This window comes from Synchiropus splendidus, chromosome 12 (assembly GCF_027744825.2).
Source record: "Synchiropus splendidus isolate RoL2022-P1 chromosome 12, RoL_Sspl_1.0, whole genome shotgun sequence".
Classification (NCBI taxonomy): Eukaryota; Metazoa; Chordata; class Actinopteri; order Syngnathiformes; family Callionymidae; genus Synchiropus; species Synchiropus splendidus.
Window position 1 is genome coordinate 10,097,009 of NC_071345.1, and position 16,051 is coordinate 10,113,059.

Genomic DNA, 16,051 nt, shown 5'->3' on the forward strand with positions numbered 1-16,051 from the left:
CCGTACTTGTTGTCCACAATGGGTTTGTTGTTGACAGTGTTCCAGTCTTGTTTGCCTGCCTCGCTGTAGTAGATATAATATCCCAGGACGTCGTCCTTGTCTTTTGGCTCCTGCCACTTCAGCAGAACTGATGTGTCTGTGTCTCTGAAGGCCAGGATGGAGTGAGGCGGAGCTGGAGGCGCTGCAGAAACAATTGAAATAAAAAGAAAGTTGAATTGAATTATATGGTGACAAATATTGCTCAAATCTGCATTTTCCTGACATAAATACGCCAAATACGGCCTTCATTTTGATTATGTATGGTCTGGGCTGTAATTTAATAATCACATTCCACAGTGCATTATGGGACTTGTATGAGTGCTGCGAGTGCTTTTACTGCACAGGCAGTATTAATAGGCCTCATGGAATTATGTAGCAGGCCATACATTACTAGTATTTAAGGCCTTTTTATGTCGCCATCCGCCCAGACTGTGTCATTCAGGATTTATAGGAACTTTGTTTGTGCTGTTTTCTTCAGGCTTGAATAACTAATTCAGTGAAACCTCACATCGATTCTAAACCAGGAGCGCCACCAAGTGGCCTCTGGAAATGACGACACTGTTTCATCCACCCTGCAATGCTGTTTCATGATACCTCATCTACTGTACCACGCACTACTGCGGACACACTGCACCTGCCTGACTTCAGCCTGGCTCCCAGGACATGCTGGGATAGAGGCACCAGACTGGCTCTGAAGTTCCCCAACAGCTTTGTTAGTCAAAGTGGGAGAAGTTTGATTTATGAGAGGAAAAATGATTCTGACGTCCCTGTGACATGAATATCGTTGGACACAATTGGTGAAGTGCGTGTTTTTATTGACTGAGGGATCATCTCAGGTATGGACTAGCTTTTTTAGCGCTTATTGTGAAGTTCATGTGGGATGATCCACAGCTTGGAAAATGATAAACTTGTATCTGTCACATCAGAATCACCTGCTTCACCATGTCATACTCCTATAGGCTTCTTAAATCTGTGTCAGGAAACTTCATTTTGCCTACTGACAAGCGCAGAAGTTGTTGCTTGTCATGTAAATAAAGCATCATTTCCAGAAAACTAGTGCGCAAGAACTTCCGGTGGGTCCACCTCCATCACAACCACAATGACCCACACCCCACACTGATCATCCAGGTGGCACCCGAATGCACCCATAGCCTCAGCAGAGAGCCACCATTCATGGCCCCATCGCTAAAGGAAAACAATACATATCGAGAAATAAAGATGAGATATTTTAAATTAATGTTGTTGAAAAAAGTCTTAAGTCAGTTCCAGTTATTATTAGCTAAAAGATGCTTCTTTCTAATAGGAGCTTCAGTCATGGCAGTGCTGAACAGCGCCTTGTGTATGACTGTGGGGAGTTATGGAATAGCGACAGATATACATGAGTTATATAAGTGTGGCTATACCTGCATGTCATTTTCAAAAATCCCCACTTCAATAATGGGGAAAATTTACAGATGAATGTTCTTCCTCAGCTCCTTTGAGAACATTTCTGAGGTACTGTGATTCCCTAGGAATTCCCTCCTTGTCCCCAGCTCTTCGCTAACTTTCCATATCTATCATCCAGTTTGTGTGTAGCTAGTGTCAAAGAATTTCCTTCCTCCCTGCTGTGATTTTTTGTGCCCGTTTTGCTCAGAGCAGCTCAACACGATGGGATATTTTTTCACCACCAAGCGGGAGCTGGTAAATACAAAACGCTCACCCTGAGGTTTCCCTAAGGAGATGGGCACGCTGGGCTCCGAGGGGTCGCTGACACCGTACTTGTTGACGGAACGCACTCTGAACAGGTACTTCTTGCCCTTGAGCAGGTCAAACACAGGGAACCTGGGAGAGTTCAGCACCATGTCGAGAGTGGCCAGCTCCCAACTGTTCGTCCCTGCGAGACACTAACCCCAAAACAGCAGAGAAACAACACATTATTGAAGAACAAGGCGGCCTGTTTAGTGTTTTTGCGTCCTTCTTTACAGTGAGGCACAATTCATATTCCAAACCACTCACATGCACACTCACACCTAGACATACATTTAGAGGAAGCAATGAACAGGGACTCATGGGGAGGAGCCAGGTTTCCTCTGTCCAGACAGCAGTTCATTATCAACTGCTGGAGATTTCAGACAGAGAAGCCATAAAACAAGGGCATCTTCTCCTTTTCATCCTCATTAATCTGTCATTTCAAATAATAACGCTCCTTTTTGGAACAAACTGCCTCTCCTTTCTGAACCATTTATCTTTTGTAAGTGTTTGACACCATTTAACGCTCCAAAGGCCAGTTCCAGACTTAACACCGAACAAAAGAGCATCAGTTGTCTGGCTCCACTGATTATGGAGGAGTAAGCAGTGAGGAAGATCGGAAGTGCCGAGGAAGCAGGAGACCTAAGTTATTTCAGATGCAGATTTGACAGTTTTATTACTCCGGAACCTTATAAAAGCCCAATAAAAACTTCTTTTCCTTCTGCAATTTTCCCATTAGTGAAACTCAAAACTGCAAGACGTCTCACTGGCGTCTCATCTTCCTGAAGTCTCAGCCCTCCTACGAGATTTCAAATGTCACTTTTCCAACTGTTTTTCTCTGCTTAAAATAGTTTTTGTTTGTGTCACTCAGTTTATTATGTGTATTTCTGTCATTTATTGTTCATACTTTCCTTTGACTTTGTGACATTTTGCTCGTTTTTGTGCGTATTGTCGACATATTTAGCTTTTTTTTTGCCGCCATCATAGTTCAGTCTTCCACAGCTTAGCAAAACAGCTAAAAGTTGGAAGCAAATTCATTTTTTCTACATTTATTTCAGAGCTGTCAAGATGGACGTTGAAGTGGAGCCATCACCATGATGAACCTGATAAAAAATGTTAATGCAGATTTTGAAAACACAATTCAGAAGGGGGAATTTTCGCTGAACCTTCCGCACATGAAAAGGAGCGTTTGATGTAAGTGCCCCCACCTCCCACACACAAAGGGGCGACCGCTGCACGTGTGGCGTATCTGCTGCTATGATGTTTACTTTATGGAAATGTGAGGATCATAAAGAGAGCATGGTGAAAACACCTCTGGAGACGCACTGAAGGCGGACGAATCAACACGTCAACTTCGCGTCCACTTCTCGCCCTCAGAAGCTGTTTGTGATGCTCAGGTTCTCCGCTGTACTGTCGCTCGCTCTGACCTCCTCCTGACTGGCGGACGATCAATCTCTTTTTCCTGATGATTGCATGTAAGATTACAACTGCATCATCTTCTCAATCCCTGTTCTCTGAAGTGTCCTCCAGCCTCACTTCATCTACCATAATGAAGAAATAGATACCTGTCAGACGGCTAATATCGGCCTGAGTGAGAGATATTACTCTCAGCTGTGATCAATAATCATCATGTGCGACTTCGCTTTAATAAACATCTGAGCGTTGTAAAATCTTTACAGCTGTCAACAGTTTATAGGTAGCGGTTGGAGGGATCTTCCCAATACAACTCAGAGGATTTCAAATTCAGGTTGTAGATTGGAAGTAAAGTGAGGAAAGGCTGGAGCCCTGCCTCTGTGAGCACTGCATGAACGAACCAAATACGCTTTGTGTGACAAATTTAGCCGACTCAGCACTAATTCTGGAAAACGGTAAAAAGAAAACACACACACGGGTTGGCGATTGATGGCCTCCTGTTTTAAAGACAGTGAGTAAAAAGGCAGTCTACCCAGAGTAGTGGAAGACTCCTCTTCTCAGATCTAAACTGAGTCGATACATACTTTGCTTGTCTTCAAACATGTACTCAGTCACTCTGGTGCGCAGCGCTAATTTGTTAGCATTTAGCATTACTAGTGCTTTCACTAGGTTCCAAAACTGGGTGAAGTCAGAGGTGAACATTTAGACATTTTCCCAACACAAGTAGTATGGCCGGACAAAATAGGCTATGGCAATTTGCACGAGTCCAGCAGTAACTCTGACCATGTGATGAAAGTGAGGATCAAACAAAGCTGAAGGTGGTGAGTTTCCCATAACAAATGTTATTTTTCTTGACTATATCTTCACGTTTCAGTCCTTCATTTCACCATACAGTCAATATGTACAGATCCTCTGGCATGCTAACCAATACCTACCATTTTTGCTATTAATTTAGGGCATAAAATGAACAATTTGCTTGTGTTCTGATCTGAAAATGGTTAACCCTGTATTGCAAATTAACATATTATGGATCACTTTTCATCAACATTCTGTGTCATATGACATACATTCTTTTAAGAACTCAGAAACAGAATTGAATCTGCTCAAATCCTAATAAGGACTAGAGTGAAGATATAGGGAACAATACATCAGAACAAAAACTATGAAAGAAAGAATGGATTTCTACGAATGCAGAGGCACTGAGCATTCATGTTGCTGTACAAACAGAGGAAGAAACCAAGTCAGACTACATTTAAAAAGCCTAGCTGAAAACAAAGAATCATATCAGTTTCACACTCAAAGACTGTTCAGAATTAAAAGCTGACAAAGCAGATGGAATACTCGGGTAAACACGGTCAGCCTGTCTTCAAGTAAAATAAAATCTGGTATGTGAGTGTGGGAGGACAAACTGACCCGTTCCACGTAGTAGGTGAGCGGCTCCCTGCCTCTGGGATCGGGCTCCGTCCAACTCATCACCACGTAAGTGTCGGTAACCTCCGAGGCGTGGACGTTAGTGGGTGGGAAGGGTATCGTGACGTGACCTGGTGATGATATAGAACAAATTCAGAGCAAACAATTTCTTCTCCGGCTGAAACTTTGTGTTTTGGTTTGCGCAAAATTAAGCCGACTGAAGAGTTAATCCCTTCAACAAATCCCTTTCTTTCCGAGAACATGATCTAATGACTGAGCTCCCTGTGGCATTATCATCGCTCTGTTTTTCTCATTTGTGAATCACATATCCAAGGTTTTCATCTCTCAAAGATAATGCAGTTGACCCAGCTCTATTATATGTATTTACCTAGACCACCAGGGAGTTCGCCGCTCCCCTCATTGTAAATACTTAACGCCTCAGTCAGACAATTAGCGAAGCCTATTGTTAAATACATAATGGCGAGAAGCCCGAGGCGTCCAGCAACCGAGCTGTCATCGTAACTGCAGAAGGGACTGCGATTTAAAAACCCTGCTGTTGTCTCTGCGAGAGAAATAGGAACCCAGATTCCTCACCTTCCATTTCATCTTTGGAGACGACGATCGGTCGTCCAGAAACCATGACAACTGGGGAAGGACAAGATGGGTTAGAGGAGGAAGACGTATAGCTCCGGGGCAAATGATGTGGCACATGATAGTGTCTGTGGTAATGACCTGGCACCAGCCAATTTAAGCGTGAGTCATAAATAGGTAATAGAGTGACCAGAGTGGACGGAGAGAACAATTCAGCCCTCCGTCGGTTCTTCATCTGTGTGTAATGATGCACATCATCGGAGCAGAACTCATCTGGGCTGCCTGTGCTTTTCAACTGCTTCAGAGAAAAGTCAGAATCTCTGGATTATTTTCATGTTTATCTGAAATTATTTAACTTATTTCAGACATGAATCTACAACTATTTTGATGACACTTTTTTTTTATATTAGTCCTTTTCCTAAATAGTGCCAGTAACACCATTTTTTTTTGCTGCAGAAGCTCCTCTCAAAAACAATCTGGTCAAATTACAGACACATTTCAAAGGTACCTTTTATCTGCGAGATAATCTGCATCAAAGAGTTTCAATGGCGCTCTCTCTCCTCGTGCCTGTAGACCAGAGGTGCACCATCTGTAGAGCCTGATCTGAGTAGTTAGATCACACGGATATCTCAGGTGGATCAGACGGCAAACACGGACAAGCTTGCGTAAGCTGTTCGGTGAAATCCGCTCTCATGACTTTGCGGTGGATAGCTCCATAAATCCACCTTGGGTTTGTCTGAAGTTCATTTAAAAAGGTGGGTAGACACTGGCTCTTTTAAAAGATGTTTGGAAAGTGCGGTTGCTGCAGTGTTTGACCTTTGTGACCCTCTTCGATTGAAGGATAGTGTCGCAGAATAGCTCAGGTCTTAACCATTCAAGAGATGTTTTCGCTTCCCTTGACCTCTGCCTTGGCTACAACCTCTTCTTTAGGAGCAATGTAAGGGATTGTGCTGCTCAGTCTCTTTACGATGACTGACTTGACTGAGACATTGGTTTTAAACAAAATATTGTGACACTTAAAATGAAAACCATTCTCGCCCCCAAGGTGTCAAATTGCAATGGTTTTCAAGTGTTCTTTTGCTGACCTCAGCGTTACACAGGCTATCAATGCAGATGTCAATTTGGATGTACTAGGTATGTACAGCACCTTAGGTGGCTCTCTGCCTTACTGACTGAAGCGCAAATACGCCTCATGTGGAAGGTGGACTTCTGGGTTTCTCTGGGACACAGAAGTCACTTGAAGATAGCCGCTATTTGACCAAACCATCCTCACTCCCATGGCGTAATACACTATACTGACGTTGGGAACTTTTGCGTCCTATACTGAGGACAAAGGCAGCCTTCAGCGGTACATGTTGATGCATACGCATAGGTGTTTCAATGGACCTAAATACAAGTAACATCCGACTTACGACCTCTGGCACCGCAGTACGTAGCAGCCCAGCATCGCGTACGACAGTTACAGCAGCACAGTATCCCTTCATCTCACTCTCACACAACGATCCACCACTACAGTAGTAGCTATAACCCTCGCGTTGGCTATTTTGAATGGCATTTGACTTAAGTCTAATCCGACGACCGGTTCGTTGTAAGTCTTTTTTTTTTTTTTTTTTTTTTTACGTCTCACTCTGCAAATGCATCAACATAAAACGCTGAAGGCTGCCTTTGTTGTCAGTATAGGACACAAAAGGCAACTTTCCCAATGTCAATATATCACTCCATGGGAGTGAGAATGTGTTGACGAGAATGGTGTGTTTTTAAAAATCTGTATTTTCAGTGTTAGTAATATTGTGAATCAAATAATTATATATTCAGTCATCGAGTTCAACCTTTGATCGCTGATTTGACCCGCGCAGCAGTGTGGTCCTTGTCTTATGATGCAAACTACTGTCTCACCCATGGTCCTCGACTCTTCCAACGGATCGGCAGTGACGATTGGTTCGGTAGCTTTGGAGGGACGCCCGGTGCCCGCTTGATTTACAGCGCAGACCCTGAACCGGTAGGCTGCTCCTTCCTTCAGGCCGAACACCGGATAGTGGCAAGCTTTCTGGATCTGCTCGTTGCAACGCAGCCACTGGCCGTCGGCGAGATCGCATCTGAGACACGGTGAGAAAGAAAATGAGATCAAGATTCTGAATAAAGCTTTGAAATAATACTCCAACTGCTTCAATTCTGCGTGAAGCTACTTTTGCATGGAATAGAGATTGTGTCCAAGCTAACCAGCACATTCAGGAGGAACAAACACAGGAAGGGATACAGTTTCAACAAAAGAAAAGAGGAAGCCAGTGAAGCTAGCAGGCCGTTAAAGGTTATATGACATGGGCTCTATCCTCAACACACACGTGTCGCACACACCCTGCGTTACAAGCCTGAGTGATTGGTGTCAGGGAAAAGAGAAGCTCCCGTGGGAGCCATTGACTCTGTTGTGAACATAATGTTCAAGGCTGATAATTACCATGTAAACCATCCATCTCCGGCAAACTCTGCCAAATGGATATTAACAGCGCTGGCATCCGATGCTGTCTTCGTCATCAGCCGTGATTTAATTTTCTCACCTGCAGCACTTGGAGCGACTTCATTTACGTGTTGCCTTGTTTCTGGCCAGGGTTTCTACTGCTCTGAATGTATTTGAAATTAAAATTCTTATACAAATATTTTCAAGACATTAAAAGAGCTTTAGTTTAAATAAGGCCATATAAAAACTTGAAAATTGTGATTTATTGTCAAACTGATGCAAAATAAATGTTGTTGTTTAAATGGATGTATGGGTCCATCCTTTGATTCGATGATATACCATCAACAAAATATTAAATAACAATTGATATCATTTATATATTTAAAGAAAATGTATAAAAATTATCATTAAAATTTGGGAAAAGTAATTTTCACTACCCTTATCAGAGTTACCGAATTTCAACACCAGTACCACGAGGTGTTGTGTCTCACCTCTCAACATAATATCCCAGAACATGGGACGCCCCGTCTGCGCTGGGGGGCTGCCAGGTGAGGAAGACGTAATCCTTATGGATGTCAGATACCTGGACGTTCAGAGGAGAAGCTGGACCTCCTGCAACTGCAGCTGATGCATCTGAATGGAGGTAAAAGTCAGAGAGAGGATGCTGAGATAGAGAAGCTAAAGACATGTCAGAGAGGCAGCAGAGATGGATGTTTTTCTACATCAGTAAGTCCACAATGGGCCATGATGTTTAATGAAGGAGAATGTTTTTTAGAACTTAAAAAGAGGAGGCTATTTGTTGTTATACTCTTCATTTAAGTCAAGAGAAGTAAGACACAATACATGTGTGTAGAGAGGCAGAAGGAAGAGTGATGCGAAAGGCGGGTGGGATAAAAGGACAGAGAAAAGGGAGGCGAAGAGGAGAGTGCAGGCTGGGTGGAAGGAGTGGAGATAATCAACTAGCTAGAGTGAACGGGAAGCTTTGTGGAACAGTATTGAGGCCATGATATACGGTTTAGAGACAAGAAGCTGAAGCAAAACTGGCAGAGTTGAAGATGCTCAAGGTAAATACAAGGGGCAGAGCATGTGGAGAGGATGGAAACGGAGAGAGGAAGGCCAGATGGTTTTTGGAGAGGAAAGGCTGGGGGACATGTTTGATGCCGATTGTTAGAGACAACAACAATAACTTGTGAGGTTTGAATGAGGAGATGAACAGTGCAAGATAGCTTGCTGCACTAGCTCTGGCAACTCCTGATGGAATATTGCTGAACTGAAACAGGTTCTACTGTTTAATGAAAACAACCAAACTTTGCATCCGCCCATAATGATGATCCTGTTCCATCTCACAAGTCCACCGTACGCTGTTTACCTTGCTGTAATAAAGACAAGGTGCCGCCTGAAGACAGTCTGGGGGGATGATAACAATCACAGCAGAAACAACACAACATTGCTGAGGCGGGTGCTTTTTTCATCTGCTCCTCTATGGAATATCTTAATTAAATCCTGTGTAAATTCTATTACAATGCAATCTCTTACGCGTCTGCTCAGTATTGCAGATACAAACAACAACTTTTGAATGTACTCTCTTACCTCTGACATAGACGTACGCGCTCGATTCCTCAGTTCCATCCCAAGTCTTGAGCCTGACGGTGTAAACGCCTTCGTGTTCCTTGTAGACAGCACTCAGCGTGATGGTGGCCGTATCGTCCGTTGTCTCCATGTTCACCGTGCTCGACTGATGCAGCTGGAGGCCTTGAGAATGACAGAATGCTAATGGATATATTTGTCACTGTCCGTACATCCATGATCTACTGTCAGTCGAGGTCATGACGCAGGTGCGTCACTCCGAGCTGCTCATACTCGCATCGCTCTCATGGGAATACTCAAGTGTTTCCAGGAGTGCCATTAATATTAGGGACCCGTCGCGGAAATTTCACTTCTCAAAGACACTCATTTGACTGAGCAGTTGCCTTCTTTCTATCACAAAGTAATAGGGACCAGTAGCTGAGCCATTTATTATGACAGACACGGAGGACTCCTCACTTCAGCTCCTGGAGCTACTCGCTTCCAGCCCCGGCAGAATATTAAATACTGTTCCGATCATGGAGGGATTTAGCCATTCCACCTTATTTCGAAGGTAAACAGAAAGCGGTTCTTATAATGCAAGGTCTTTATAACTGTCACTTTCCATCGGAAATCCCATTTGATGAAACGAAGACAGCTTTTTGGGACTGGGTTTGCATTTGAATATTTTAGCACCTCACTTCAAGACAGAGTGAATCCGTCGGCGGCATATGGTGCTCGCATCTGGGACTCTTATTGCATCTCAAATTATCTCTGTAAGAAATCTAAAAACCCAGAAGCGGATGATCCACATGGTGAAACACTTGATGTTCGGCTTCTTACCGTCTCTGAACCAGCTGACCTCCTGCTGGTAGGGCAGCAGAGGGGACGTGAAGGTGCACTGCAGTGTGAGGCTGGTCCCTTCAGTCACCCATGTTGGAAGGAGCCTCGTGGCAAACTGGGCTTCATCTTCAGGCCGTGATCCTACAGCGAAGAGTCACAAAGGCAGCTGTGAAGTTTTATCTACATATATTGTTTGCATATTTGAGAACAGAATAAACGGAAGCCCAGTTCATCCTGAGCCTTATCCTTCCGATGTGCTCAGATCTGAAAACAAACCAAGGAGAGCCATTCATTTGCACATTTCATTACGTGGAAGTAGTTATTCCACTCATGAAAATTCATTAGCAAAACACAAACAATAATCCGACTGGGGTTTGCTCTCTGACCAATATTCCTAATGAAAACACCCTGCTGCTATAGTAGAATGAGATATCAACAAAATGAATGAGACACTTACAGCTCAGAGCTCAAGTCACTTTGTGTACTCTTCTGCAAGACTAAAGATCTTTTCCCAGAGACATACTGTAGACTTTATTTGACTGTTTCTATTAGGCGAAACTACAAGGACAATATTGCAATACATACCCTGCATAAGAGGAATCATTTCAAACTGAAGCAGGAGAAGAGTTTAAAAACTAAGAATAGCGGCAACAAAGAAAACCACAGTGCCATGGAAATGCTTCTGTCAGCGATAATGGGGACTATTTACATTCAAGAAGAAACCAACATCCGAGGATAAAGAGAGTGTCAGCGACAACAGCCTTGCTGGCAGAAGACTCAAAAAAGCCTCATCTACGCTGCCACCCAATTAACTTTGACTCACTGTATCAATTCCTCATTATTTCCTTGCTGCCGACAGCACGCGCTTCAGGCAAGATGTGAGTTTCAACACCGAAAACCAAAGTGTCACAATGTGCGAAAAAGTACCAACTCATCCGAGCTGGGAAAGTTCTAATTGTCAAAGATGTCCCCAATGGTCTGGGAGTGAAACAGATGCTTTCTGTGGAAGACAAAACCTTAGGTCGTTTAAAATCCTCCTCATAGTCTTTCAGTTATGAAAGCATTGTCTCACAGTGATGTACAGCAGGATCTTCTCGTCTGATCATGAGTCTGCCATGCTCTTTGTTCATCAGCATACACGTGCAACCTCGGCTCATAGTGGTTCTAGTCCAGTGACTAACTATAATGGGTATTATTGAAGATTTTACATACCATAGCATGTTGTCATTATTCATCCTATAGTCGGAGCCAGCAGATTCATGATCACAATTGAAGGTTCGTTCCCACATAAAGATCATTTTTGTCACACAACCAAAAGTAGTTTCTGACTCTTCTGTCTTTTCACTCAGGTAGGCAGTGAGGGAAACAAAGCCATATCACAAGGACGCTTGCTTTTGGGTGTCAAGGTCCTTAACCTTTTTGATCTTGGGGCCCAACTTTTCATGAAGCCATGTGATCGTTGCAAAGATATTTATATGTCAACAAAAAGTCCAACCAGCAGCAGATGCAGGTGCAAGTCATATTCATGAAGTTTACAAAAGAAAAAAATAAAAAAATCAGTTGGGCCAAACTGTACAGACCGAGTGTCCATTGCTAACTGACGTCTATGCTTTCAAATGCCTATAGTTTAAAATTACCCATTGACTAAATTGGAGCGTATATAGCAGTATAAATGCCAACATTGAAAGCATAAAATTTGTTGTAAGTGAATGGATGTTTGTGCTTCTATGAGGAAACCAGGGCACCTCTTTAGCCTCTTATTCCCTGTTCAACAGTTGTGTGCTGGGGCTAGCTACTATACCAGCAAACACACAGTTAGTTACTGAGATCGCAGAGCTTTTTCCAGTCATAAGAGGCCAGAAACCAATTCCATATTCCCTGTGACTATCGGTGTCAGAAGCGGATTGCCATTGTGAAGAAAGTGTTCATTTTAGAGAGAGAAGGAATACTGCAGAATTACACCAGTAGCAGTGGTAACCCGCTGTCACAACAGCACCACTCAGAAGAAGATAGTTCCCCCAACACGGCCACTTAGAACCACAAAGCCCAGAGCTCACCAAACTGTGGGCGTGAGGGCAGGGAGGCGCCTGAGGAGGGCGAACATATTATGAAAACATGCTTTTTAATTTTAACTTTTTGTTACATTAAACGATTTGCATTCTTCATATTTGGCGCCATGGAATGAACAAAGAAGCCTCTTGCGGCATTACCTGAGTGAAACATTCATAAGCAGAGAACGTACAAACGCAGAGTGCAGCATCTGCTCACAGTATATTCCGGTTTATGATACAATTAATAATTTCTTAGCACATGAAAGGAAACCCATGTTCACTTAACAGTGAGCTAATTCAAGCACCAAGAGAGTCAATGCCTTTTCATTGGGGTTACTGGAACAGCACTACGGTTCAGGTTGAATATTTACCAGAAATATTTGTCCATAAAATAATATTTAGTGACCTAAATCCAGGTGCGTACACTTTCCAATCCAACAGTTTTTTCTCCAGCTAGAAAGTAGTTCAAGCTTGTGTCAGAGGCTTCAAAGCCCCCCTCCCTCCAGCAACCCCCCGTTTGCTCATAGATGCAGCAACTTCAAAGTGTAGCAGAGAAAATGAGAGGGGACACTTTTGATTATACCCTGGCAGGAAACTTACCGGGGGTCTGCAGGCTCCCTGAACCGGCGATGGCTCCTTGATATGCTGGATCGGCAGAGCGCGACCGGCGGGAAGAAAAGAAAGGCAGAGACAAAGACAGATACTGTGAGGCCGGGAGTAAATTGAGAGAATAGCAGACAAATAGAACCTTGCTATGCCACATTAATTTAAGTCACATGTGATACCCTCTAAATATTTCCAGGGTGAATTCCAGACGGAGGGAATAGCTTCTCATTACAGGCAAGAAGATGGGTGTCTCTGGTAAATGGTGTTGTTGCCATAGAATTAATGCGTAATGCCTGCGTGGGGGGACAATTGTCATTGTGAAATGCTCAACAAAATGTGTCACGACTGTGTATGGAAGCAGCTCCCCATGTGGCGCAGGCATCAACATGAAGGAGGCCTGTACGCAAATCCTCTGGCCAACGGAAGAAATAACTGACTTACTTCACCAGTTGCTGTTGAATTTCAGCTGAAAGTAATCTCTTTGGTGAGGTCGCAGCACATTCGATGGTGAAGCTAGCTATGCAAATCACATGCAAATCCACAGCAAACCCCTCTTCGTCCGCTCCCAAACCTGCTCCCTTCACGCCAAAGCAGTGCCAGAAACTCCAAAGCTGATCCTCGTGGCAGCATAAAACAACAACAGACTTTTAAAGTATTTACATTGAAATGACATCTGTAAAAAATGTGTATATTTATGACACATTTTATTTTAATATAAGAAACAAAGCAAATAATATCATACTGTTTTGTGCTAGAACCAAATATAACAAAATAATCTAGACCCAAATTACTGTACAGTACATGTGCGAGAAAAAACACCTTTGTCATGAGGCTCCAAACCTTTCATCACTGAAATGCCACTGTTATTATCTAGTGTCTGCAAAAGGCTGCTCAGCCAAGTGCATTGTCTTCCAGCACTCTAAATCTCACTCCAGAGAAAGGTTCACTACTCCCTTTTAGAATTGATGTCAGGTGCAGGAGGGAGGGAGATAGTTAATCATGAATATTTGAGGCTCTTGCCAACGCTGCAAGTAGTACCAGAAGGCCAGGCTGTGTGTGTGATAAAGATCACTCTCTGTAGTGAGGTTTGTTTCAACTGCAGGATGTAAAATCTATTCACTAGTGGAGAAGTGCTTGTGTTCACTATGTAATGGTGAAACTTGTAGACAAACATCCCCCCACTCCGCCCAAAACTATTTCAAATTTGGACCGTTGTTTACATTTACACTGTCTACACTATGTTTTTCACTACATAAACCAAAAAATATTAGTAGCACAAACTGCCATGCTCTGGCGGAAAAGGACTCACAGTTCACCACCAGTGTTGCATAGGATGTAGCTTCACCCAGGGGACTCTTGAGCACCACTTTATATTCACCAGCGTCAACAGGAGAGCATCTAGGAATAATATTGCTTGGCTGTTAAAGCTGTTTGTTTTATGCATCCACATGAGAAAAACAAAAAGATAGACCACCTCTTTTGCAGAAGGATGCTGTAGGTTTTTTCCCTCATCACCTGCTGTCTTCCCCCAAAACTACAGTTATCATGATCTCATAACATGGTTTCCATTTTGATATAGCCAATAGCTGTAACTTTTAGCTTTTCCATTATTCATTCCACCCACTTTATTTACTTGAAAATACTGGTTTTACTCAGTAAAATACTATCTATACTGATGTCAACCCTCAAATGATCTGTACCGCGGAAAATATTGACTTAAAGTTATTCAAACTAAAAACTTCTAAACTATCAAAAGTTTTCTCTGGCTCGGAAATAATGTTAGTGGAATGTGAGACGATGTACTTGAGGCATCAGTGCGGGAAAATGCACAGTTTTTAGCAGATGTGTGAAGCAATTCAAATTAAGATTAAAAATGTACCTTTCAATCCTTAAATTTTGGGGTGCGAATCATTTTAGTGAAAAAAAAGTTTTTTTTCCAATATTTCTATTTTTTATTACTCTCCTGTCTATGTATTTTGTAAAAATATTACTGCGCAGCACCACAAGTGAATTTTGTTGCCCCTGACCATGACAAACCCTGTAGGGTGAACTGGTCTACAAAGGGGCTGCAGTGGGTGCAGGTTGTTGCAACCAAACAAGCCCACATTTAGCTACATTTTAAAATTCATTTGAGGATACAATCATTGCGTGTTTTCCAAAATAAAACCAACCTGTATATCCCCGAGGTTCCAAGCATATTGAAGGAGCTTTATTTGTTATATGATTCCATGACCACAATATGATGTCAGTATAGGAAAGGATAAACAAAACAGCTCTTTCTATAATGGGATTTTTCATAACACAATAGTTTGTTGATGATTTTAGGACCTGATTTATGGAGACACCCACCTTCTGATCTCCAAAGTGTGAACTCCGTACTTCTGCTGCAGGCCGTAATTCCATGGTTTCCATGACGATTTTATGGCCACACCATCTTTATACCTGGGAAAAAGTTTATTTCACAGTTTGGTCTTTTCAATATCAAATCAAATGCGAGCTCCACCCCTGTGGTCTGTACTGGTGCATCTATGCGGCTCATAAAAAGTGAGGATGAAATGTGAAAATTTGAGTATAGCAGCAGGAGAAGCACTTTGATCATAGATGCTGTCTTTTTCCAAGGCATTGTTGAGAGCAGTTTTTCATGGATTTAAGGGAAGCCCAATGAGCTGCTGGATATCTGGGTGAGTTTATGAATTCTGGGCGCCAAGGCTCAATCTCTCAGCAGCTGAGGTCGGCAGTTGGTCGACAGGTTGCTGGAATTTACAGAGATTTACTTAATATTCCCAGAGATGACTGCGGAATCTGAGGTTCTGTTTGCATTATCGGCCTGATGCATGGATTATGAGTGAACTGGTTTGGCCTCCAGTTTATTCAGATCTCTTCATCATGATTTCCTGTGTTGCCTTTAATCGCATTAAAACCAGAGCCCGGACCCTCTCACCATGTGACCTTCGGGGGCAGACAGCCCTGGACGGTGCAGGCCAGCATGACCCTCATGCCCTCCCAGACCGTGTGCGCTCTCAGCGGAATGACAAAATCCGGAGCTTTCTGCCTCAGGAGTTCCAGGAACTGCTTGTACTCAAAGGCTTTCTTTTCTGCCTGAAGAAAGTAAAATAAAAACCATTACTCAAAGTCCGACTTCAAAATCCATAAAACAAATTAAAAGAAATGACAAGGAAGGGCTGCCAAAAATGGATTCAGCATGCTTTCTAAAATGCCATCTATGCATGGATGAAATAAGAGTGGAAATATGATAAATCATTTTTTTTTTCCATGACGGTGAGAAGCATTGCAGAGGAGCTTTGTTAGCAGAAGCAGAATATAGAGCCGAGCTGTTTTATTCATGAGCCAA

At 42.8% G+C, this 16,051-nt stretch overlaps 1 protein-coding gene across 4 annotated transcripts in view; it reads right to left on the reverse strand.

Annotated features, from left to right (window-relative positions):
* myom3 (myomesin 3) overlaps window positions 1-16,051 on the reverse strand; it is a 47,110-nt gene that overhangs the window by 15,568 nt on the left and 15,491 nt on the right. For 3 of the 4 annotated variants that reach the window (XM_053882107.1, XM_053882108.1, XM_053882109.1), the window contains 12 exons: window positions 15,641-15,798; window positions 15,049-15,141; window positions 14,009-14,097; window positions 12,694-12,738; window positions 10,043-10,183; window positions 9,227-9,388; window positions 8,128-8,269; window positions 7,078-7,277; window positions 5,185-5,235; window positions 4,594-4,721; window positions 1,739-1,922; window positions 7-181 (listed from right to left, as the gene is read on the reverse strand). In XM_053882107.1, coding sequence (XP_053738082.1) covers window positions 7-181; window positions 1,739-1,922; window positions 4,594-4,721; window positions 5,185-5,235; window positions 7,078-7,277; window positions 8,128-8,269; window positions 9,227-9,388; window positions 10,043-10,183; window positions 12,694-12,738; window positions 14,009-14,097; window positions 15,049-15,141; window positions 15,641-15,798 — 1,568 coding nt within the window. The remainder of the gene's footprint in view (window positions 1-6; window positions 182-1,738; window positions 1,923-4,593; window positions 4,722-5,184; window positions 5,236-7,077; window positions 7,278-8,127; window positions 8,270-9,226; window positions 9,389-10,042; window positions 10,184-12,693; window positions 12,739-14,008; window positions 14,098-15,048; window positions 15,142-15,640; window positions 15,799-16,051) is intronic. The other variant, XM_053882110.1, reaches the window with a different exon arrangement.